The following is a 23,444-nucleotide window of genomic DNA, read 5'->3' as shown; positions in this document are numbered from 1 at the left end:
TGAACGCTAATAACCTGTTGCAAAATGTTGAAAATAACTACATGGTTATAATAATCACAGCCTTACAGATCATCCCTTTAGAAAATTAAGAGTGCTGCATCGTGCCCACACATACGAGTATGTCCAGCAAGAATATGTTTAAAGACAATAAATAATCACTGAAAGACTTCATTTTATCTGTTGTAGTTTGTATATTGCTAGCACTTCCCCAAACTGCTACAGTGGTTAGATTATGATTACCGTATTTTCTGGACAAGTCATAGTTATATTTATTTTATTTAGGTAGTTTGGGAGGGCTGGCAACTTGCATAAAAAAAAAACCAACCAAACAAACAAAAAAAGAATCACTGTGTGGTACATTTTTCAGTTAAGTGGAAACTAGAATCATCAAAAATATTTAGCCTGTTATTTAGGCTAATGTGTGGCTGTGTTTTCTGCAGATGTTACGAAATGTTTCAAAAACAAATGCAACTTATACTCCAGTATCATATAGGTGTTTTTTCCCCCTATACATGATGCAATTTTTGACAGAAGCTACGTATACTCTGGTGACTTCCGGTCCGAAAAATATGGTAATGTGATTAATTCGATCATATCTGCATTTTTAGCTTCATCTAAAAGGTGACATACTTTAAAGTGTCTTATAAAAAGTTAAGATCACAGCCAGTCTTGATAAGCCGGCTACAAATTGAACTTTAGATAATCGTCTTTGTATATTCCAACATAAAATTCTGTACAAAGGCATGAATAACCATTTCTGCACCTTCCATATCTTCTTCATCCCCATGTGCCTCCACTGTATGTTATATGACAAACCTGATATGAATACAATGATTTGACATCTTAAACTTAAAAAAAAAGAAAAAGATTTGTTAACATCTTTAAACCCAGGTGCACATGCCCAAAGAAAATTGCATTTCAGCAAAATCTCTCGTTTGCGTTCTCATCCACCAGCAGAAACCAACTCTGTTTCATTGTTACTACTGCAAAATGTAACCCAAATTTATTCATGTTAGCTTGATTATTTGTCTTTTGGTGTAAGATATCGCTTTCTGAACGGTACTTGACAGTTCCCAGGCACAATCTCACATATAGCAGACATCTACACATACAGTGTTCTCATGCTACTCCCAACAATTCTGCCATTTTTGCTGCTGAATGAAGGAAAGGAATTATTAAATGCTGCCTTTCAACCTCACTGCTCTTGATCACTGAAGCTGACATACCAAGAGCTTTGTGCATCTGGGTGGACACACACTACATGCCTTTACAGAACTAAAGCAAATGACAATAATGAATAACTTGCACTCGCTCTACAAAAAATAAAACAATCTTAAAAACATGGTAGCTGTGACAATAGCTTTGAACCATTTGTGGGATAGAGAAGCATAGATGATTTTTCCCCAGCTGGATCCATGATGCGCTCCAGCCTTTAGAGAGGAGGCCTTGTTTTTTGTAAATGTGACAGTAGTAAGCCAAGCACAGTATCTTCCATTGGCCCTTGTGATTCTTGACCAAAAATTTAATTTTTCACTAACTTTGAATTAAATTTTCCACACATACACAAGAAGAACATTACACATTTAGTTAAATGATAACAGAAACAATAAAAGTCAACAGCAGTAGTAACAACATCAGGTGCAATTTGAGTTGTAATCCTGAACTGTCTTTATCATAGAGGCATGGCTAAGAAGCACACGGACCAAGATACTTTGATTTGGGGCTGGAAGGCGAGGATGTGGGTGTGTCACAGAGAGCTGGATGGGAGCAACAACAAGTAGGCCAGAGTCCCACAGTCATCAGGGAATAGCAAACTGCACCACCAGTTCTTCTTTAGCATCCACCTTGATTTGAGAGATTGCACTGTAAGCGTAAGCCGCTATCTTTGCCACCTACAACAAAAAGGAAAAAAGTTCCAAATAGCAATCACAAAGAACGAGAAAAGCAGTAACAATGAGAAATCCGTCATCACGCCGACAGACTGATATTACCCTCCGACCTGCCCTATTAGCTGTATACGTACAGTAGTGTTCAGAATAATAGTAGTGCTATGTGAATAAAAGATTAATCCAGGTTTTGAGTATATTTCTTATTGTTACATGGGAAACAAGGTACCAGTAGATTCAGTAGATTCTCACAAATCCAACAAGACCAAGCATTCATGATATGCACACTCTTAAGGCTATGAAATTGGGCTATTAGTAAAAAAAGTAGAAAAGGGGGTGTTCACAATAATAGTAGCATCTGCTGTTGATGCTACAAACTCAAAACTTTTATGTTCAAACTGCTTTTTTAGCAATCCTGTGAATCACTAAACTAGTATTTAGTTGTATAACCACAGTTTTTCATGATTTCTTCACATCTGCGAGGCATTAATTTTGTTGGTTTGGAACCAAGATTTTGCTCGTTTACTAGTGTGCTTGGGGTCATTGTCTTGTTTAAACACCCATTTCAAGGGCATGTCCTCTTCAGCATAAGGCAACATGACCTCTTCAAGTATTTTGACATATCCAAACTGATCCATGATACCTGGTATGCGATATATAGACCCCAACACCACAGTAGGAGAAACATGCCCATATCATGATGCTTGCACCACCATGCTTCACTGTCTTCACTGTGAACTGTGGCTTGAATTCAGAGTTTGGGGGTCGTCTCACAAACTGTCTGCGGCCCTTGGACCTAAAAAGAACAGTTTTACTCTCCACAAAATATTCCTCCATTTCTCTTTAGGCCAGTTGATGTGTTCTTTGGCAAATTGTAACCTCTTCTGCACGTCTTTTATTTAACAGAGGGACTTTGCGGGGGATTCTTGCAAATAAATTAGCTTCACACAGGCGTCTTCTAACTGTCACAGCACTTACAGGTAACTCCAGACTGTCTTTGATCATCCTGGAGCTGATCAATGGGTGAGCCTTTGCCATTCTGGTTATTCTTCTATCCATTTTGATGGTTGTTTTCCATTTTCTTCCATGCGTCTGTTTTTTTTTTTTTTTGTCCATTTTAAAGCATTGGAGACCATTGTAGATGAACAGCCTATAATTTTTTGCACCTGCATACATGTTTTCCCCTCTCCAATCAACTTTTTAATCAAACTACGCTGTTCTTCTGAACAATGTCTTGAACGTCTCATTTTCCTCAGGCTTTCAAAGAGAAAAGCATGTTCAACAGGTGCTGGCTTCATCCTTAAATAGGGGACACCTGATTCACACCTGTTTGTTCCACAAAACTGACAAACTCACTGACTGAATGCCACACTACTATTATTGTGAACACCCCCTTTTCTACTTTTTTTTTACTAATAGCCCAATTTCATACCATTAAGAGTGTGCATATCATGAATGCTTGGTCTTGTTGGATTTGTGAGAATCTACTGAATCTACTGGTACCTTGTTTCCCATGTAACAATAAGAAATATACTCACAACCTGGATCAATCTTTTTACTCACATAGCCCTATTATTATTCTGAACACTACTGTACGTCATACAGTGAGGAAAATAAGTATTTGAACACCCTGCGGTTTTGCAAGTTCTCCCACTTAGAAATCACGGAGGGGTCTGAAATTTTCATCTTAGGTGCATGTCCACTGTGAGAGACATAATCTTAAAAAAAAAAAAAAATCCGCAAATCACAATGTAGTTTTTTTTTTATATATATATATATATAATTTATTTGTATGTTACTGCTGCAAAAAAGTATTTGAACACCTGTGAAAATCAATGTTAATATTTGGTACAGTAGCCGTTGTTTGCAGTTACAGAGGTCAAACGTTTCCTGTAGTTTTTCACCAGGTTTACATACACTACAGCAGGGATTTTGGTCCACTCCTCCATACAGATCTTCTCTAAATCTTTCAGGTTTGGAGTTTCGGCTCCCTCCAAAGATTTTTTATTGAGTTCAGGTCTGGAGACTGGCTCGGCCACTCCAGGACCTTGAAATGGTTCTTACGGAGCCTCTCCTTAGTTGCCCTGGCTGTGTGTTTGGGGGTCATTGTCATGCTGGAAGACCCAGCCATGACCCATCTTCAATGCTCTTACTGAGGGAAGGAGGTTGTTTGCCAAAATCTCGCAATACATGACCCCATCCATCCTCCCTTCAATACGGTACAGTCGTCCTGTCCCCTTTGCAGAAGAGCACACCCAGAGTATGATGTTTCTACCCCCATGCTTCCATGCTGGTCACTGGTGAACTTCAAACGGGCCTGGACATGTGTTGGCTTGAGCAGGGGGACCTTGCTGCCATGCAGGATTTTAAACCATGACAGCATCATGTGTTACTAATGTAATCTTTGTGACTGTGGTCCCAGCTCTCTTCAGGTCATTGACCAGGTCCTCCTGTGTAGTTCTGAGCTTTCTCAGAATCATCCTTACCCCACAAATTGAGATCTTGCATGGAATCCCAGAGCGAGGGAGATTGACATTCATCTTGTGTTTCTTCTACTTTCTAATAGAGTTGTTGTCTTTTACCAAGCTGCTTGCCTGTTGTCCTGTAGTCCATCCCAGCCTTGTGCAGGTCTACAGTTTTGTCAACGGTGTCCTTAGACAGCTCTTTGGTCTTGGCTATGGTGGACAGGTTGGAGTGTGATTGATTGAGTGTGTGAACAGGTGTCTTTTATACAGGTAACAAGTTCAAACAGGTGCAATTAATACAGGTAAAGAGTGCAGAATAAGAGGGCTTCTTAAAGAAAAATTAACAGGTCTGTGTGAGCCAGATTGCTGGTTGGTAGGTGTTCAAATACTTATTTGCAGCAGTAACATACAAATAAATTATTTAAAAAAAATAAAAAAAAAATCATACATTGTGATTTCCGGATTTTTTCTAGATTATGTCTCACAGTGGACATGCACCTATGATGAAAATTTCAGACCCCTCCATGATTTCTAAGTGGGAGAACTTGCAAAACTGCTGGGTGTTCAAATACTTATTTTCCTCACTGTATATTATGATGGTAAATCTTTTGAGATAGACAACCACATCAACTGCTACACTGAAGAACCCAACAGCTCTGTTTTACAGTCAGACCCCTAAGTAGAATGACACGTAAACCTGCAGAAAAAAAACCCAGTATGAATCACTGATATGTACATATTTTTACACTGAGATTTTAAATTGCAAGGAGCAGATTGGAAAATTAAAGAGTCTAAATTTCAGTGTTGCCAACAGTAACATAATTTTAAGGGGGTCATATTTTGGAAAACTGATTATTGGGGTTTTTTTTCCCCTTGACATTTATATCTCCACAGCTGAGGGTTTTTAATACTAATCTCTTGCTGAAAACATCATTTAGGTTTGACACAGCTTGTTCAAGATCTCTGTAACATGTAACAAAAATACCCCCAACTGCTTTAATTTGATCTCAGATTATTAAAAGACCACCCACTAAACAACCCAGGATTTACAAACTATTCCAGTATCCTAGAAGAAGAAAAAAAAAAAAAAAGATTTGCAAAGTGAAACTTTCTACACACAGCAATACCACTAATTTACTTCATACATTAACACAGTATCTAAAATGTTTTAAAAAAGTCTTTCATAGTTTTGAATATCAAGGTTTGATAGGGAAATAGATAGGCCCACAAGTATTTGGGCAATGACACTTTTTTATGCTGCCTCTGTACGACACAACAATAGAGTTGAAATTACACAATCAACATGTGCTTTTGCAGGTCGCAACATCACATTCACCATTTTGCAATTACAGCCATTTGCAGTACTGTGCACTGTTTGTACAGTTACAGCCACAGAGGTTCCTTCAGAGTTGTCTCAAGTCTTGGTGGCTTCCCTCACTCATGTACTGTATGTTCCACTAAAGACTTTAGTGAACTTTTGTGTAAATAATCTGTCACATTAAAATGAATGGAGTTTAACTGAGTGCCAGAAATATAAGCATCAAAGTCATAGAAAATAAAGTGTTCAATTTTACTTTAATTTATTCACATTTTATTTACTGTTAAGGAAAAAAAAATTACAGTCCCAGCATCACAAGCTTTTGATGTCTGCCAACTTTGGTAAATTCTGTGCCCTTAATTCTTGCGTTCACCTGGCACCTTTTAAATGCTGGCTGAAACTCTTCAAGCTCATCTCCAACACACTGATGTGTTCATAGCACAGCTGTATTACATCGTATGTAACTTATGGTGGACTTAACTTTTCTTGCTCACATGCTCTGAACTCTGCCTTCTGCTATCATAATGTGCAGCTACTCTGCAAAACATTGATGCCATACTTGTGTGCTGTAAAGTGATTGCATACCGTGTGAACGGCTTACATTTTAAACTTTTTTTTTTTTTTTTTACAATTCATTTTCCATCACAGTTATTTTTTGGAACTATCAAATTAACTGAACTGAATCATAAAAAAGTATAGAATTTATACTGAACTGTTTCTAAGGTAATACTTGCTAAACTGAATCCCTAAGTCTTCCATTTTCCAAGTATTCTCCATTACAAAAGAAAGCAGCACATGCATTTCAGAAATTCCTCTATGCTGATGTGTATGACTGATTACCTGTTGAACATCTGAGTATGGTACCAGATCACTTGCAAGCACTTGGTGGGGCTGGCTGGTGAGGGAGGGGAGAGTGAGGGCCTTTTTCTGAGGCAAACTGTTGCTCAACACAGCTAGCTTTGTGCTGAGGGGAAAAACAAAAGAAGGTTGGAATGAATTTCAACTAACCATGTCCAGAACACGACCTCAGACCTCCTGCTGTGTCATGAGAAACACTGATTCAATCAGCATGTATGACTGAGATAACTAGATGTGGATAGAGCAGTTAGCCTTGAAAATTACAGCCTTTGTACGAGTGATGAAATGTAAACATTTGTTTAACGCTGATTTTAGAGTAATAATGTTCTCTTTGGGCTCCTGGAGGAGCCCACTGTCCGACAGACCTTCAACTCACACCTCCGGCAGAGCTTCTCTAGCATCTCTGTGGAGGTTGGGGGCATTGAAAAAGAATGGGCAATGTTCAAAGCTTCCATTACTGAAGCTGCAACGGGGAGCTGTGGCTTGAAGGTCTTAGGAGCCTCAAGGGGCAGCAACCCTGGAACACCGTGGTGGACACCGGTGGTGAGGGACGCCGTCCGATTGAAGAAGGGGTCCTTCCGGGATATGTTATCTCAGAGGACTCCAAAGGCAGTTGCAAGGTACCGACAGGCCTGAAGGGCAGCAGCCTCTGCTGTGGGGGAGGCAAAGCAGAGGGTGTGGGAGGACTTCAGAGCAACCACGGAGAAGGACTTTCGGTCAACACGAATGTGCTTCTGGCGGACCGTGAGGCACCTCAGGAGGGGAAAACAGGGAACCATCCAAGCTGTATACAGTAAGGATGGGACTCTGCTGACCTCAACTGAGGATGCAATCCGGCGCTGGAAGGAACACTTTGAGTAACTCCTGCGTCAGACTGGAGCACCCGCTATAGTAGGGGCAGAGCTGGAAACTGATTGAGGATTTTCATCAATTTCCCTGGTGGAAGTCACTGAGGTCAAACAACTCCGCAGTCGCAAGGCCCTGGGGGTTGATGAGATCCGTTCAGAAATGCTGAAGGCTCTGGGTGTGAAGGGATTGTCTTGGATGAGATGTCTTTTCAACATTGTGTTGAGGTCTGGCACAGTGCCTAAGGAGACTGGGGTGGTGGTCCCCATATTTAAAAAGAGGGACCAGAGAGTGTGTGCCAACTACAGGGGCACACACTACTCGGCCCCCCTGATAAAGTCTACTCCAGGGTGCTGGAAAGGAGGGTTCGGCCAATAGTCGAACCTCTGATTGAAGAGGAACAATGCGGGTTCCGTCCTGGTCGAGGAACAACCGACCAGCTCTTCACTCTCACAAGGACCCTGGATGGTGCCTGGGAGTACAACCCCTGGCAAAAATTATGGAATCACCGGCCTCGGAGGATGTTCATTCAGTTGTTTAATTTTGTAGAAAAAAAGCAGATCACAGACATGACACAAAACTAAAGTCATTTCAAATGGCAACTTTCTGGCTTTAAGAAACACTAAGAAAATCAGGAAAAAAAAAAAAATTGTGGCAGTCAGTAACGGTTACTTTTTTAGACCAAGCAGAGGGAAAAAAAATATGGAATCACTCAATTCTGAGGAAAAAATTATGGAATCATGAAAAACAAAAGAACGCTCCAACACATCACTAGTATTTTGTTGCACCACCTCTGGCTTTTATAACAGCTTGCAGTCTCTGAGGCATGGACTTAATGAGTAACAAACAGTACTCTTCATCAATCTGGCTCCAACTTTCTCAGATTGCTGTTGCCAGATCAGCTTTGCAGGTTGGAGCCTTGTCATGGACCATTTTCTTCAACTTCCAAAGATTTACAATTGGATTAAGATCCAGACTATTTGCAGGCCATGACATTGACCCTATGTGTCTTTTTGCAAGGAATGTTTTCACAGTTTTTGCTCTATGGCAATATGCATTATCATCTTGAAAAATGATTTCATCATCCTCAAACATCCTTTCAATTGATGGGATAAGAAAAGTGTCCAAAATATCAACGTAAACTTGTGCATTTATTGATGATGTAATGACAGCCATCTCCCCAGTGCCTTTACCTGACATGCAGCCCCATATCATCAATGACTGTGGAAATTTACATGTTCTCTTCAGGCAGTCATCTTTATAAATCTCATTGGAACGGCACCAAACAAAAGTTCCAGCATCATCACCTTGCCCAATGCAGATTCGAGATTCATCACTGAATATGACTTTCATCCAGTCATCCACAGTCCACAATTGCTTTTCCTTAGCCCATTGTAACCTTGGTTTTTTCTGTTTAGGTGTTAATGGTGGCTTTCGTTTAGCTTTTCTGTATATGAATCCCATTTCCTTTAGGCGGTTTCTTACAGTTCGGTCACAGACGTTGACTCCAGTTTCCTCCCATTCGTTCATTTGTTTTGTTGTGCATTTTCGATTTTTGAGACATATTGCTTTAAGTTTTCTGTCTTGACAATTTGATGTCTTCCTTGGTCTACCAGTATGTTTGCCTTTAACAACCTTCCCATGTTGTTTGTATTTGGGCCAGAGTTTAGACACAGCTGACTGTGAATAACCAACATCTTTTGCAACATTGCGTGATGATTTACCCTCTTAAGAGTTTGATAATCCTCTCCTTTGTTTCAATTGACATCTCTCATGTTGGAGCCATGATTCATGTCAGTCCACTTGGTGCAACAGCTCTCCAAGGTGTGATCACTCCTTTTTAGATGCGGACTAACGAGCAGATCTGATTTGATGCAGGTGTTAGTTTTGGGGATGAAAATTTACAGGGTGGTTCCATAATTTTTTCCTCAGAATTGAGTGATTCCATATTTTTTTCCCTCTGCTTGGTCTAAAAAAGTAACCGTTACTGACTGCCACAATTATTTTTCCTGATTTCTTATAGTGTTTCTTAAAGCCACAAAGTTGCCATTTGAAATGACTTTAGTTTTGTGTCATGTCTGTGATCTGCTTTTTTTTCTACAGAATTAAACAACTGAATAAACATCCTCCAAGGCCGGTGATTCCATAATTATTGCCAGGAGTTGTATGCCCATCCAGTCTACATGGCTTTTGTGGACTTGGAGAAGGTGTATGATCCGGTACCCTGGGAGATACTGTGGACGTGCTGTGGAAGTATGGTGTGAGGGGTGCCTTCTCAGGGCCATCCAATCTCTGTACTTGCAAAGTGAGAGCTGTGTTCGGGCGCACGGCAGTAAGTCAGACTCGTTTCCGGTGGAGGTTGGCCTCCCCAGGGCTACACCTTGTCACCAATCCTGTTTGTGATATTCATGGACAGGATATCGAGGCGTAGTCGGGGGGAGGAAAGTTTCCAGTTTGGTGGGCTCAGAGTTTCATAACTGCTTTTTGCAGATGATGTGGTCTTGTTGGCTTCATCGGCCAATGACCTCCAACACTCACTGGATCGGTTCACAGCCAAGTGTGAAGCGGCTGAAGATAAGCACCTCTAAATTTGAGGCTATGGTTCTCAGCAGGAAACCAATGGATTGCCTACTCTGGGTAGGGAATACGGCCTTGCTCCAAGTGAAGGAGTTCAAGTACCTCGGGGTCTGAGGGGATGATGGAGCGTGAGACTGGCCGGAGAATCGGCACAGCAGGGGCAGTATTGCGTTCGCTCTACCGTACTGTTGGGACAAAAAGAGAGCTGACCGAAAAGGCGAAGCTCTCAATCTACTGGTCAATCCTCATTCCTACTCTCACCTATGGTCATGAGTGTTGGGTCATGACCGAAAGAACTAGATCGCGGGTACAAGTGGCCAAAATGGGCTTCCTCAGAAGGGTGGCTGGCATCTCCCTTAGAGATAGGGTGAGAAGTTCAGTCAACTGTGGGGAGCTCGGAGTAGAGTCGCTGCTCCTTCGTGTTGAAAGGAGCCAGCTGAGGTGGTTCGGGCATCTGGTAAAGATGCCCCACGAGCACCTCCCAAGGGATGTGTTCCAGGCACGTCCATCTGGGAGGAGACCCCGGAGAAGACCCAGGACTAGGTGGAGAGATTATATCTCCACACTGGCCTGGGAACGCCTCGGGATCCCCCAGTCAGAGGTGGTCAATGTGGCCCTGGAAAGGGAAGTCTGGGGTCCCCTGCTTGCCCCCGTGACCTGAACCCAGAAAAGCAGTTGAAGATGAGTGATGATGATGTTCGCTTTGGTGGAGAGCCTCAGGCGATGCTGATACAGCGCGCCATTAAAGGCCCCTTCACACATAACACGACTGAAGCCGACTAGCACACAAAGGTGGAATTGCATGCATTCATATAAAAATCAGGAGCCGCCTCAAATGCCTCGTACACCTGTCGCCACAACCATTTGCACATACAAGCAGCCGAAAGACTGCGAATGCCCTGCACGTGCTCATTCGATCCCCCTTTCGGCAGCTGTCGGCCAAGTTCCAGGTACCACACACGAACATCAAACACCGCTCACTGGACACTTAGAAAAGGCAGCGCTATTCGCGTACGATACGATAGTAGACAGCAGGCGATCACATTCGACCTGTCAGTTGAAAAGTGTCTAAGTGCAACATGAGTGTGGTGTCACCTAGCAACACACATGGGTTTAACTGTGCCCAACCCCCCCCACCCACCCACCCAAACACACACTTGTTGAATCACTCTCTCCAGATGACATCAGACCGCATTTGAGTTTAGACTGAAAATGTCACCAACTTATGACAGAAGATGAGATTTTATTTGACTTACTGTAAAATTTCACAGATTAGATGGCCTCCAAATACACACACTGTACAATGATTTCAAATTTGTAAAGACTGAGATTTTATGAGATGCCGTCATTTATGCAAAACACAAACCTAAAATAGGCAAAATACAGAATGGAGTCTGGCACAATGTGTCACAAAAAACAAAACAATGCACTGCACAGTGAACTCATCAATGCAAATGACAAGATATGTAATCAATTCATAAATGTTAATGTAAACTTTAATTTTTCATTATTTATTTTGTCTCACAATGCTGAAGTGTCTGACGGCAACTCTGAGATTAAAGCCACTGTATGTAGAAACCTCATACCAAACCATGACATCTAAACACAAACATGAACCGAACTGTGACTTTCTAAAATTTTCCGATGCCATCTGAGTTTGAATGTTTGTAAGTCTAGGTGAACCTAAACTTATGTCTAAAATTGTATGAAAACAGGTATATAGACACTTCTCATAGATATAAACAGACCGTAAACCAGGAAACAGAACCGTAAACCAGGAAACAGAACAACAGCCTTCAGTAAGTGACAAGCACTGTAATAGAAATAAAATGTCAAATGGTCACTCAGACACACACCTGTACTGACGTGCTTTGTCCATGTATTCATGTTGCTCCATCATGACAGAATCAGCAGCTGAGACATCAATGATGTTCCTGCACAAGGCCAAAGCATTTAAAGTATCAAGAAAACAACAAGAACAAAAAAGACCTAATTTACACTCAACAAAAATATAAACGCAACACTTTTGCTTTTGCTCCCATTTTGTATGAGATGAACTCATAGATCTAAAACTTTTTCCACATACACAATATCACCATTTCCCTCAAATATTGTTCACAAACCAGTCTAAATCTGTGATAGTGAGCACTTCTCCTTTGCTGAGATAATCCATCCCACCTCACAGGTGTGCCATATCAAGATGCTGATTAGACACCATGATTAGTGCACAGGTGTGCCTTAGACTGCCCACAATAAAAGGCCACTCTGAAAGGTGCAGTTTTATCACACAGCACAATGCCACAGATGTCGCAAGATTTGAGGGAGCGTGTCAACCAGAGCTGTTGCTCGTGTATTGAATGTTCATTTCTCTACCATAAGCCGTCTCCAAAGTCGTTTCAGAGAATTTGGCAGTACATCCAACCAGCCTCACAACCGCAGACCACATGTAACCACACCAGCCCAGGACCTCCACATCCAGCATGTTCACCTCCAAGATCGTCTGAGACCAGCCCGGACAGCTGCTGAAACAATCGGTTTGCATAACCAAAGAATTTCTGCACAAACTGTCAGAAACTGTCTCTGCGAAGCTCATCTGCATGCTTGTCGTCCTCATCGGGGTCTTGACCTGACTCCAATTCGTCGTCGTAACCGACTTGAGTGGGCAAATGCTCAAATTCGCTGGCGTTTGGCACGTTGGAGAGGTGTTCTCTTCACGGATGATGCGAAGGAGATGTGTTGCACTGCATGAGGCAAATGGTGGTCACACCAGATACTGACTGGTATCCCCCCCCCCCCCCAATAAAACAGAACTGCACCTTTCAGAGTGGCCTTTTATTGTGGGCAGTCTAAGGCACACCTGTGCACTAATCATGGTGTCTAATCAGCATCTTGATATGGCACACCTGTGAGGTGGGATGGATTATCTCAGCAAAGGAGAAGTGCTCACTATCACAGATTTAGACTGGTTTGTGAACAATATTTGAGGGAAATGGTGATATTGTGTATGTGGAACAAGTTTTAGATCTTTGAGTTCATCTCATACAAAATGGGAGCAAAACCAAAAGTGTTGCGTTTATATTTTTGTTGAGTATAATAAACAGAATGTGAAGCTAGCATACTGTGCAGTCTTGGTGAGAATGGACGTAAAGAGGGCCTGTTCATCTGTACGTGCTGAGGGGACATTGCTTGTGATCCATTCTGTCCCATTTGGGGGTTTGCTGACTGGATTTGGGTGTGGGATCAGCGGCTTACGTTCATCATTGTTCTGAAACACAGGTCAATCAGCATATTAACAGCGCATGTTGAAGATGCAACACATTTTTATTCAATACATTTTTCAACACAGTACAAATAAGAGAAATTGTGTCGACCTAGAGCTTTAAAACCAACAGTTCAGACAATGAAATGCAAGAATGAGATAATGTATCACATACATAGTTAGTTGATTGGGTGCTGACAGTAAAAGGACTAGGGTTGGGTATCAAGAACAGGTTCTTTTCGGGTATCATTAAGAAATGATTCGATCCACTGGCATCAATGGCCTTTTTGCTTAATGATTGCCTTAACGGCCCTTCGGAGCGGCCGTTGTTTTTTAGGGTGTTTGTCGGGAAAATAATCATTTCTCTATGTTGATTGCAGACCCTGCAGCGGGTCTGTAATTAACCGCTTCTGCAGCGCGACTCCACTTGAAAGTTGAGCCAATGAAGCAGTGCTTCGAACCACTGCTTCGTTGGTTCATTGCTTTGCCACTCTTCAGCAGGGGCAAGTCCGATTCTTATCCCCTCTCAAAGCCATTAAAATATGTTAATCATGAGTCACTTTTGTGTGGATTAACATCACTAACTGGGACTCTTGTCTTGTTGCAGTCAAGAAACGAGAATTGTCCTCCATTCCATTCGCACAGCTCCAAACGCTGCACTGCTCTCTGCCGAGACAGAGTCCGGTTGGAATTTATAACTTCAAAGCAAATCACCGCTTTAAATAAAATGACACCTCTTTCCAAACGTTGTAATACAGACAATAAACTACAATCGACTAAAACGTTTATTCCTCCCAAAACGAGACATCCTGCACTAGAGCTGAAACAACTAATCGAATTAATCGATTAAAATCAATTATTAAAATAGTTGTCAACTAAATTAGTCATCGATTAGTTGCTAAATAACTGTTTTACCGCAAATGTTTCCTTTCTTCCATATAATCAACCGAGCTTTGCTTTGAATCTTGAACCAATGAAGGAGTGCTTCGAGCTGCTGCTTCGTTGGTTTCATTTGTTTTATTTCGCTTTATCTTAATTTTTCTCCACTAAAACCCTAAAGAGCATATGTCTGAGGAATATTTACATTTTTTATGTTAATCTGACCTGTTAGTCTTCTGAAACAGTTGACAGATGTATTTTATGCTAACGCCGATGCTAACATGTTAGCATGTCTATGGTGTTTCAATGTTAAAGTTAGCATTAAGCTGCTGGAATTTCAGCATGTTTGTGCATTTGTTATCTGTATAATAATTAATGGCTCAGCGTTTGTTGTCGTAAAAGAGTCAAATGTATTACAAATTATAATATTTTTATTTATCTTTATTTATATATTAATAATAATAGTAATAATAACTAATAATGCTACAATACAATTTTAGAGAAAGAGACATGAGTCACGTGTCATTGTGAAATGACCACAGTTTACAAGTTATACAGACAGAGTCAGGCTACAGTTTTTGATTTAGGTTTTATGGTTAACTGGTTATGCTAATCGCTCATTTGCAGCAACAAAAATACCTCTTTTTTTCACCATATATTTTATAACATTTATATGTTTCAATGTTGTTTTATGGCAACTCAGCACTTTGATAAAGCAATGTAATCTTATAAATAATGGTTAAAATTATGAAATAAGTCGGTGGCATGTGACAAAGTCACAGAAATGTAATCTGTTAAATTATGTTGATTAATGATGCTTGATATTGTAAGATTGTATTGTAAAAAAGGGGCAGAAAATATAAGATCTTGTTCTTCCAATCTGCTCCTTTTCATTCAAGGGTTTGTAAAGTTTTGTTATTTCTGCTATTCTGTTTTTTTCTTTTAAATGAATGAAATATTAAATAAAAAAAAAAATAAAATTAAAAAATAAATAAAGAAAAAAAGTCATTTGAAATAATTATTTTTGTTATAAACTTTTATTCTTTATTATTTTATATTTCAACAGCCAAGGGACATTTGACGATTTGTTGATTTTCAAGTATTTTAAGTTTTCAAATAATGTTCTGTTGTTAAATAAAGTGATGGAAGGACAGAAAAATTGTTTCCCTGGCACATTTTTAAAAAATTCCCTGCTAATCCGATTAATCGTGTCGAAACCCCATCAGATTAATCGATGAGCCAAATAATCATTTGTTGCAGCCCTATCCTGCACTCTCCATGAATTACATCCTGACGTGCAGCACAGCACAGCTGCAAGAGCTCAGCTCAGATGTATGGAGTGACATTCATGCCAATAATGTCTGACAGGAAATGCTTTTGACAAAAACTACAGATTTTGTTTATTTATATTTATGCCCAGAGTTTAAGGATTCAGTGACCATTTTCATATTTATTTACGTTAAGACTCAATAAAATGTTGTTGACAAAGAAAACCTGTAAAGCCTACTTTTAGTACACAGAAAATTCAAGAGGTATCAATAAGGAATCGGATCGATAAGCAGAATCAATAATGGTATTGAAATTGATAAAATCTTATCGATACCCATCCCTAAAAAGGACTGTCTTCAAATATAATAACATGATTGTGTACGACATACCCGTCTGACTTGGACTCAAAGTAATCATTAATCTGTTATTACTTTTAAAATACATTACTAAAAAATACAAATTGCAGAAAATATTAAATTAGCATATAAACTTATTTCCCCCACATAGCCAAGTGAAAGCAACTGATTTTTGTTTTTCATCAAGCAACTATTTAAAATTCAAACATATTTGACCAAAGATTGAGAAATGCATTCTTCACATTTTAAAAACCTAGCACACAAATGTTGACATTTTCAAAATGTCACTTATCAAAATAACTGACAACTACTATTCTGTTAGTTAACTGAAAAACAAAAACAAAAAAAAGTTTACCCGACTATTTATCAGCACCATTGCGTTTACAATTGGCAATTTCAACATCTGAGATTGGGCCACTTCTCAATCACTCAATACTTTTCTGCCCTTTTCATGAGTGCATTTCAAAACACGTCACATGATCCAGTTTTCCTCTTCCTGCAGCCCATTTATAAACCTCTACAAAACTTTTCCTAGGAGACCTTTCAAAATGTTTGGTAACACCAAACAATGACCACTGTAGATATTTGGAAACTACAACTCATTACAAAAGATGACAAAAAACAAATGTTCAGAGAAATCTTTGTTTACCCTATGACTTTCTGGGGAGAGAAAAAAAAACCCTAAAAAAATTTTGTTTGATATACTGGCATATCAGATTTTAGAGCAATGAAATATAAAAAAATGTTATCAGTCTTTAAAAAAAAAATCCTGTATCGTGGGGATTATAAACATTCACTCATGTTCTACACAGGCTTATCACGGGGGGCTGGACCCCATTACAGTACAGTGAGTGAGATGTAAGGTTATAATCCCTGATGGGCTGCCAGTCCACTGCAGGGTGAACACTGACAGACGGACATTAACACACACCTACAGTCAATTTAAAGTTTTTAATTCACCTAACTTATATGTCTTTGGAAGTAGAAGGAAGCTAAAGCGAACAAGGCGAAAATATGGAAACTCCACCAAACCACTGTGCCGCTACTGACAAAAATTTTATTCAGTTTCAGTATGACAAATAGATCATCGCTGGGCAACACAGAAGTATTCCCTCCACAGTACTCCTTCAGCCAAAATTAATAAGGACCACATTGGAAATAAGCAGGGTTTTTTTTTCTCTTTCATGTGACATCCTGTTTATCGAGTTTTTAATGTGATCATATCTACATGTACTGTTTGTATGATTTTCACTGTTGGCCGAATAAACAAATACAAAGACGAATAAGAACCTGATTTATCCTGTAAGCTAAAAATAGCAGTTTGGCTGAATAAACCTGGCAGGTCACATGACATTAACATACGGATCATGTCTAAAAGAGTTCCGTTTTGTGTTGGAGGCTGTTCCTGTTTTGTTTGGGCCAACAATTTATTTATTTAATAAATACATAAAACTACAATATTATCGTACAAGTCAAAGCCCACACCGAAGCCACACGTTATCATCAAATAAAATGTACTTGCCCTCAGAGTTCAATCTGTGCTAACTAAACATCTTGCTAAAGGCCTAAGCAGCAGCCTAAAGCTTTATGGACTTTTTAAAAATAGACTGTGCATAAACTCCTTGGTTAGGTTATTAAATACACTATAGCCACTGAAGTTTCAGGACAAATTATGTGATCTGAAAGTTGTTTTTAGACTAAAGCGCTTGTTGTGGTGGTCAGTTAGCTAGCTAGGTACCTCCTCCGCGGTGTCGCTCTCACTGCTGTAACAGCAGCCCATGGCAGCGTCCGGCGGCTCCGGCTACACAACTCCTGTTTTCCACCTCACACGAGCCGTGTTTGTCCTCTCCAAAACGCATACAGTTTCTCTGCTGCTCGCTTTTATTTTCGCTTCATTTAAAGTATAAAAGTACTCCAAGAGCAGCTCGACAAACGAGCTATCACATGACAACAACACTTCGCTATTTGTGAAGTCAACCTCACCCTCATCACGTGACGTGGGAGGGGCGGAGTTTGCGCAAATGGTATAATATTGTATCAGCAAACTTAAAAAAAAAAAGAACAGATAATCAGACTGAACAACTTTGTTGGTGGTTAACTTTGATCTCCCACATCGATCCCAAAAGCAACGTTGCTTTGCCTATGTAATGTGTCTGCCACCTACTGGATGGTTATAGAAAGTTATAATAACCGAAAGTTTGAGCACGTTGTGCGCTCGTCAGTGAGCTCCACCCTTCACATTACCATCATCAAACGATTTATAGTGCAGCAGATAACACAATATTTGCAGAGGAATCCTTCAAATCCGGCTACAAGCACCAAAGTTTGACTGTGTATATCTTTTGGTACATATTTTAGAAAAATAACACTAGCCATTTGAATTTTCAATAGGGGGCCAAGTAAGGGTCAATTGAAGAACTGCATAGGGGTCCAAAAAAAAGTTCCAATCATATTGAAAGCTATACCACATTATGTGTCTGATCACAAAGATTCCAAAAAGGTATAGTTTGGACTATCTGTGACTGAATGTTATGGAGTTATGGGGTAAAAACAGCAAGCATGGCGACAAAGGTCAGTTTCAGTTTGTACAGGGGTCAGAAGTTAAAGTTGCTCCAATTATGGTAAAACATGATGAAAATTATTGGTTGAGATAATGGGGTTTTAAAAAGGAATAGTTTGCACCATGTGTCATGCTTAGTTATGATGTTACGGGGTAACATGTCATATGTCATAGAATCCAATGGACGTCAACATTATTTGACCTTTACTTTGGAGACCAAACATTCAACACAGTCAGAACTATTCCATTTGTTAATCCTATTAGTTCAACCAATAATTTGCACTACGTTTTACCAAACTGGAGAAACTTTAACTTTTGACCACTGTACAAACTGAAACTGACCTTTGTCACCATTCTTGCTGTTTTTACCCCATAATTCCAGAACATTCAGTCACAGATAGTCCAAACTATACCTTTTTGGAATCATTATCATCAGACACATAATGTGGTATCACTTTCATTATGATTGGAACATCAAGCGCTGTTAGATGCTCATGTGCGTCACCTGGAATTTGGCCAACACCTGCCATGAGAGGGTTTGATGTGCTCTCACAGTGCACACTCTGTCTTCAGCCGCTAGTGTGAGCATATAGTTGCAGCAACAGGTGTATGAGGCATTGGAGGCAGCTACGATTTCACATGTATTGCATATGATTCCTGCTTCAAGCGCACTTCATGCATCATTTGACCAAATTCGCACTATGTGTGAAGGGGCCCTTACTGAGGTGGTGCCATGGAAACTCCGGTCTGATGCATCAGTGTGGCAGTACCCATATGGAAAAGATATACATAAATTTTATAAAGTTTGTATCTGTTCTATCTGGAACTTGTAAGTAATGCATGTGACAGCCAAACCAGATCCTTAGTAAATTTGTACAATATGTGACTTATATAAATTGGGAACTTAAAAGAACAATATATGACAACTCCACATACAGAATCCTTAGTAGATATGTGTAATATCAAACTGACACTTATAAGCACAACACATGTCAAATATAAAGTTTATTACTGTAACCGATGTAACTTCTTGTAGTTTTTTCTATTTTTTTTCCATATGGGTAGGGGTGTCAGTGGCGGGTCTACACTGAATTACTCCCCTCTGAGTGCCCCCCCCTCCCCACCCCCCAAAAAACAGACATATCACGTGCTGTGACATTTGATTCTCTACACCCGAAGTGATCAAAGGGAATACGAGGTCTGTTAGAAAAGTAACGGACCTTTTTATTTTTTTCAAAAACTATATGGATTTGAATCATGTGTGATTGCATCAGCCAAGCTTGAATCTTCATGCGCATGCGTGAGTTTTTTTACGCCTGTCGGTTGCGTCATTCGCCTGTGAGCACGCCTTGTGGGAGGAGTGGTCCAGCCCCCTCGTCGGATTTTCATTGTCAGGAAATTGGCTGATCGACTGCCGCTTTGCTTCATCAAAAAAATTTTCAGAAAGTGTGAGAGACAGCCAGGTGGAAACCATTTGGAAAATTCAGATGGCTTTCGGTGAAGATCTTATGGGGATCACACAGATTAAGGACAATTACAACTGGATTAAAGACGGCCCACAGTGGCTGAGGGCGTGCCGCGCACCGAGTGGCGATCGACAGGCTCAAATGACCAGATCATTTCCAAAGTGAACACTTTGTTGATCCGGGACGTCGTCTGACTACCAGAGAAATGGCAAGACAGCTGGACATGGCACTTTTTCGGCACATTCCACTGTTACAGGAGTTTTTGTAATGGAAAGAGGAGCGGAGAAATTTGCCACGGAGCCGCTCATGGCGCGGGACAAAAGCAACTCCATGTTGGTCTCACAGGACAAGCCCTAACATGCCCAGCTCTTGCACCATTCGGAAAATTCAGACGGCTTTCGGTGGCTTTTCAGTCGTGTGACTATCCGAGAAATTGTGGACGAGCTGGACATGCCACAACATGTCCTGTGAGGCTTCATCATGGCGTTGCTTTTTGTTCTGTGCCCTGCGCCTCCGTCCTGACGCGCGAATTCCTCCGCACGTCTTTTCATGACAAAAAACTCCTGTAACAGTGGAATGTGCCGTTCATTTCCAAACTAAACGCTTTGTTGATCCGGGACATCGTCTGACTACCACAGAAATGGCAGAAGAGTTTGACATCAGCACTTTTTCGGCATGAAAAGACGTGCAGAGAAATTTGCTTTTGTGCCGCGCCATGAGCGGCTCCGTGGCAAATTTCTCCGCTCCTCTTTCCATTACAAAAACTCCTGTAACAGTGGAATGTGTTGAAAAAGTGCTATGTCCAGCTGTCTTGCCATTTCTCTGGTAGTCAGACGACGTCCCGGATCAACAAAGCGTTCACTTTGGAAATGATCTGGTCGTTTGAGCCTGTCGATCGCCACTCGGTGCGGGGCGCGCCCTCAGCCGCTGTGGGCCGTCTTAAATCCAGTTGTAATTGTTCTTAATCTGTGTGATCCCCATAAGATCTTCACCGAAAGCCATCTGAATTTTCCAAATGGTTTCCACTTGGCTGTCTATCACACTAATTTTGATGAAGCAAAGCAGCAGTCGATCAGCCAATTTCCTGACAATGAAAATCCGACGAGGGGGCTGGACCACTCCTCCCACAAGGTGTGCTCACAGGCGAATGACGCAACCGACAGGCGTGAAAAAACTCACGCATGCGCACGAAGGTTCAAGTTTGGCTGATGCAATCACACATGATTCAAATCCATATAGTTTTTGCAAAAAATAAAAAGGTCCGATACTTTTCTAACAGACCTCATAATATGATTAATAACCAACAGATGACAAAGTAAAACCTCTTAAATAATTTTAAAGTCAGTTTTGGGCAGAAATGAGGCAGTTTTAAGCAGAAACCAGGCGGTAATTGGTGAATCACTGTTCATGCGCCGAAATGATGTGCGCAGCACCACATCAGATTCATACGTGCTGCCGTGGCGCTCTAATCAATCCCCCACCTTTTATTATGAAATAATGCTGAATTTATGTGTAAATGATTGTTGTACAAAAGCTTCAGATATCTGTCGCTGAGATACAGTGAGGAAAATAAGTATTTGAACACCCTGCGATTTTGTAAGTTTTCCCACTTAGAAATCATGGAGGGGTCTGAAATTTTCACCTCCACTGTGAGAGATATAATCTAAAAAAAAAAAAAAATCCGGAAATCACAATGTATGATTTTTTAAATAATTTTTTTGCATGTTACTGCTGCAAATAAGTATTTGAACACCTGCCAATCAGCAAAAATTTTGGCCCTCAAAGACCTGTTAGTCCGCCTCTAAAAAGTCCACCTCCACTCCACTTATTCCAAATTAGAAGCACCTATTTGAGGTCATTAGCTGCATAAAGACACCTGTCCCCCCCTACACAATCAGTAAAACTCCAACTACTAACATGGCTAAGACCAAAGAGCTGCCCAAAGACACCAGAAACAAAACTGTAGACCTCCACAAGGCTGGAAAGGGCTACGGGGCAATTGCCAAGCAGCTTGGTGGAAAAAAGATCAACTGTTGGAGCAATTATTAGAAAATGGAAGAAGCTAAACATGGCTGTCAATCTCCCTCGGACTGCGGCTCCATGCAAGATCCCACCTCGTGGCATATCAATGATCCTAAGAAAGGTGAGGAATCAGCCCAGAACTGCACGGGAGGAGCTGGTCAATGACCTGAAGAGAGCTGGCACCACTGTTTCCAAGGTTACTGTGGGTAATACACTAAGACATCATGGGTTAAAATTATGCATGGCACGGAAGGTTCCCCTGCTTAAATCAGCACATGTCCAGGCCTGTCTTAAGTTTGCCCATGACCATTTGGATGATCCAGAGGAGTCATGGGTGAAAGTTATGTGGTCAGATGAGACCAAAATGGAACTTTTTGGTCTTAATTCCACTCGCCGTGTTTGGAGGAAGAAGAATGCTGAGAACCATCCCAAAAACACCGTCCCTACTGTGAAGCATGGGGGTGGAAGCATCACACTTTGGGGGTGTTTTTCTGCACATGGGACAGAACGACTGCACTGTATTAAGGAGACGATGACCGGGGTCATGTATTGTGAGATTTTGGGGAACAACCTCCTTCCCTCAGTTAGAGCATTGAAGATGGGTCGTGGATGGGTCTTCCAACATGACAATGACCCGAAGCACACAGCCAGGATAACCAAGGAGGGGCTCCGTAAGAAGCATATCAAGGTTCTGGAGTGGCCTAGCAAGTCTCCAGACCTAAACCCAATAGAAAATCTTTGGAGGGAGCTCAAACTCCGTGTTTCTCAGCGACAGCCCAGTAACCTGGCTGATCTAGAGAAGATCTGTGTGGAGGAATGGGCCAAAATCCCTGCTGCAGTGTGTGCAAACCTGGTGAGAAACTACAGGAAACATTTGACCTCTGTAATTGCAAACAAAGGCTACTGCACCAAATATTAACATTGATTTTCACAGGTGTTGAAATACTTATTTGCAGCAATAACATACAAATAAATTATTTAAAAAATCATACATTGTGATTTCCGGATTTTTTTTTTTTTAGATTATGTCTCTCACAGTGGACATGCACCTAAGATGAAAATTTCAGACCCCTCCATGATTTCTAAGTGGGAGAACTTGCAAAATTGCAGGGTGTTCAAATACTTATTTTCCTCACTATGATGACTGGAGTGCAGTTTTAAGCAGAAACGAGGTGATAATCAGTGAATTGCTGATGACACTCCGAAATGATGCATTCGCAGTGAAGGTGGGGTAGGCATCGATTTTTAGGGGGGACCGTTTGGCCAGTGACACTGGGTCTCTATAGAAAACCTATGGGTGGCAACATGCATGGTTTGTCCATTATATATACAGTTTATGCAAATCAACAGAAGGAACCTTCTCCAGATTTCATCCGCTCCATTATTCCAGACGTCCTCAGCCCACTCAGGATTTGTACAGTTCCCCATAGATCTCACTTGCCCCAGTCCTGGAAGGCTCTCGTAGGATCAGATGGATGGATTTTATCCGTATGATGTTATACATCATACAGCTATAGTTGCCAGATACTTGCGTTAAACCCTGACTTTAAGTCAGGGTTTAAATAGTCTATCATTCATCAGCCACTTATCCGCTCCAGGTGTGTGGCAAAGATGAGCGGAGAGGAGCAGCTGGTGTGGAACACAACAGAAGGCTCCATCTGGGGGAAAAACTCACATGACAAC

General features: G+C 40.8%; 1 protein-coding gene across 1 annotated transcript; it reads right to left on the bottom strand.

The window, feature by feature from the left end:
• Window positions 1-1,396: 1,396 nt before the first annotated feature.
• Window positions 1,397-17,693, bottom strand: lamtor1 (late endosomal/lysosomal adaptor, MAPK and MTOR activator 1). Its single transcript, XM_034168196.1, has 5 exons — window positions 17,452-17,693; window positions 13,070-13,215; window positions 11,807-11,884; window positions 6,510-6,633; window positions 1,397-1,892 (listed from the first exon to the last, which is right to left on the bottom strand). Exons 1-5 carry the CDS (start codon window positions 17,491-17,493, stop codon window positions 1,800-1,802), a joined length of 483 nt encoding a protein of 160 aa, XP_034024087.1. The 5' UTR covers window positions 17,494-17,693; the 3' UTR covers window positions 1,397-1,799.
• Window positions 17,694-23,444: the final 5,751 nt, after the last annotated feature.

This window comes from Thalassophryne amazonica, chromosome 4 (genome assembly GCF_902500255.1).
Source record: "Thalassophryne amazonica chromosome 4, fThaAma1.1, whole genome shotgun sequence".
NCBI lineage: Eukaryota > Metazoa > Chordata > Actinopteri > Batrachoidiformes > Batrachoididae > Thalassophryne > Thalassophryne amazonica.
The sequence above is the reverse complement of the archived record's forward strand: the minus strand, read 5'-3'. Positions and strand labels throughout refer to the sequence as shown.

Coding starts and splice junctions, on each gene's coding strand:
- lamtor1 (XM_034168196.1), bottom strand. CDS start 17,493: ATGGGCTGCTGTTACAGCAGTGAGAGCGACACCGCGGAGGAG. Junction 13,216..17,451: donor AGAGCGACACCGCGGAGGAG/GTACCTAGCTAG, acceptor CCTGTGTTTCAG/AACAATGATGAACGTAAGCC. Junction 11,885..13,069: donor ATTCTCACCAAGACTGCACA/GTATGCTAGCTT, acceptor GGCCTTGTGCAG/GAACATCATTGATGTCTCAG.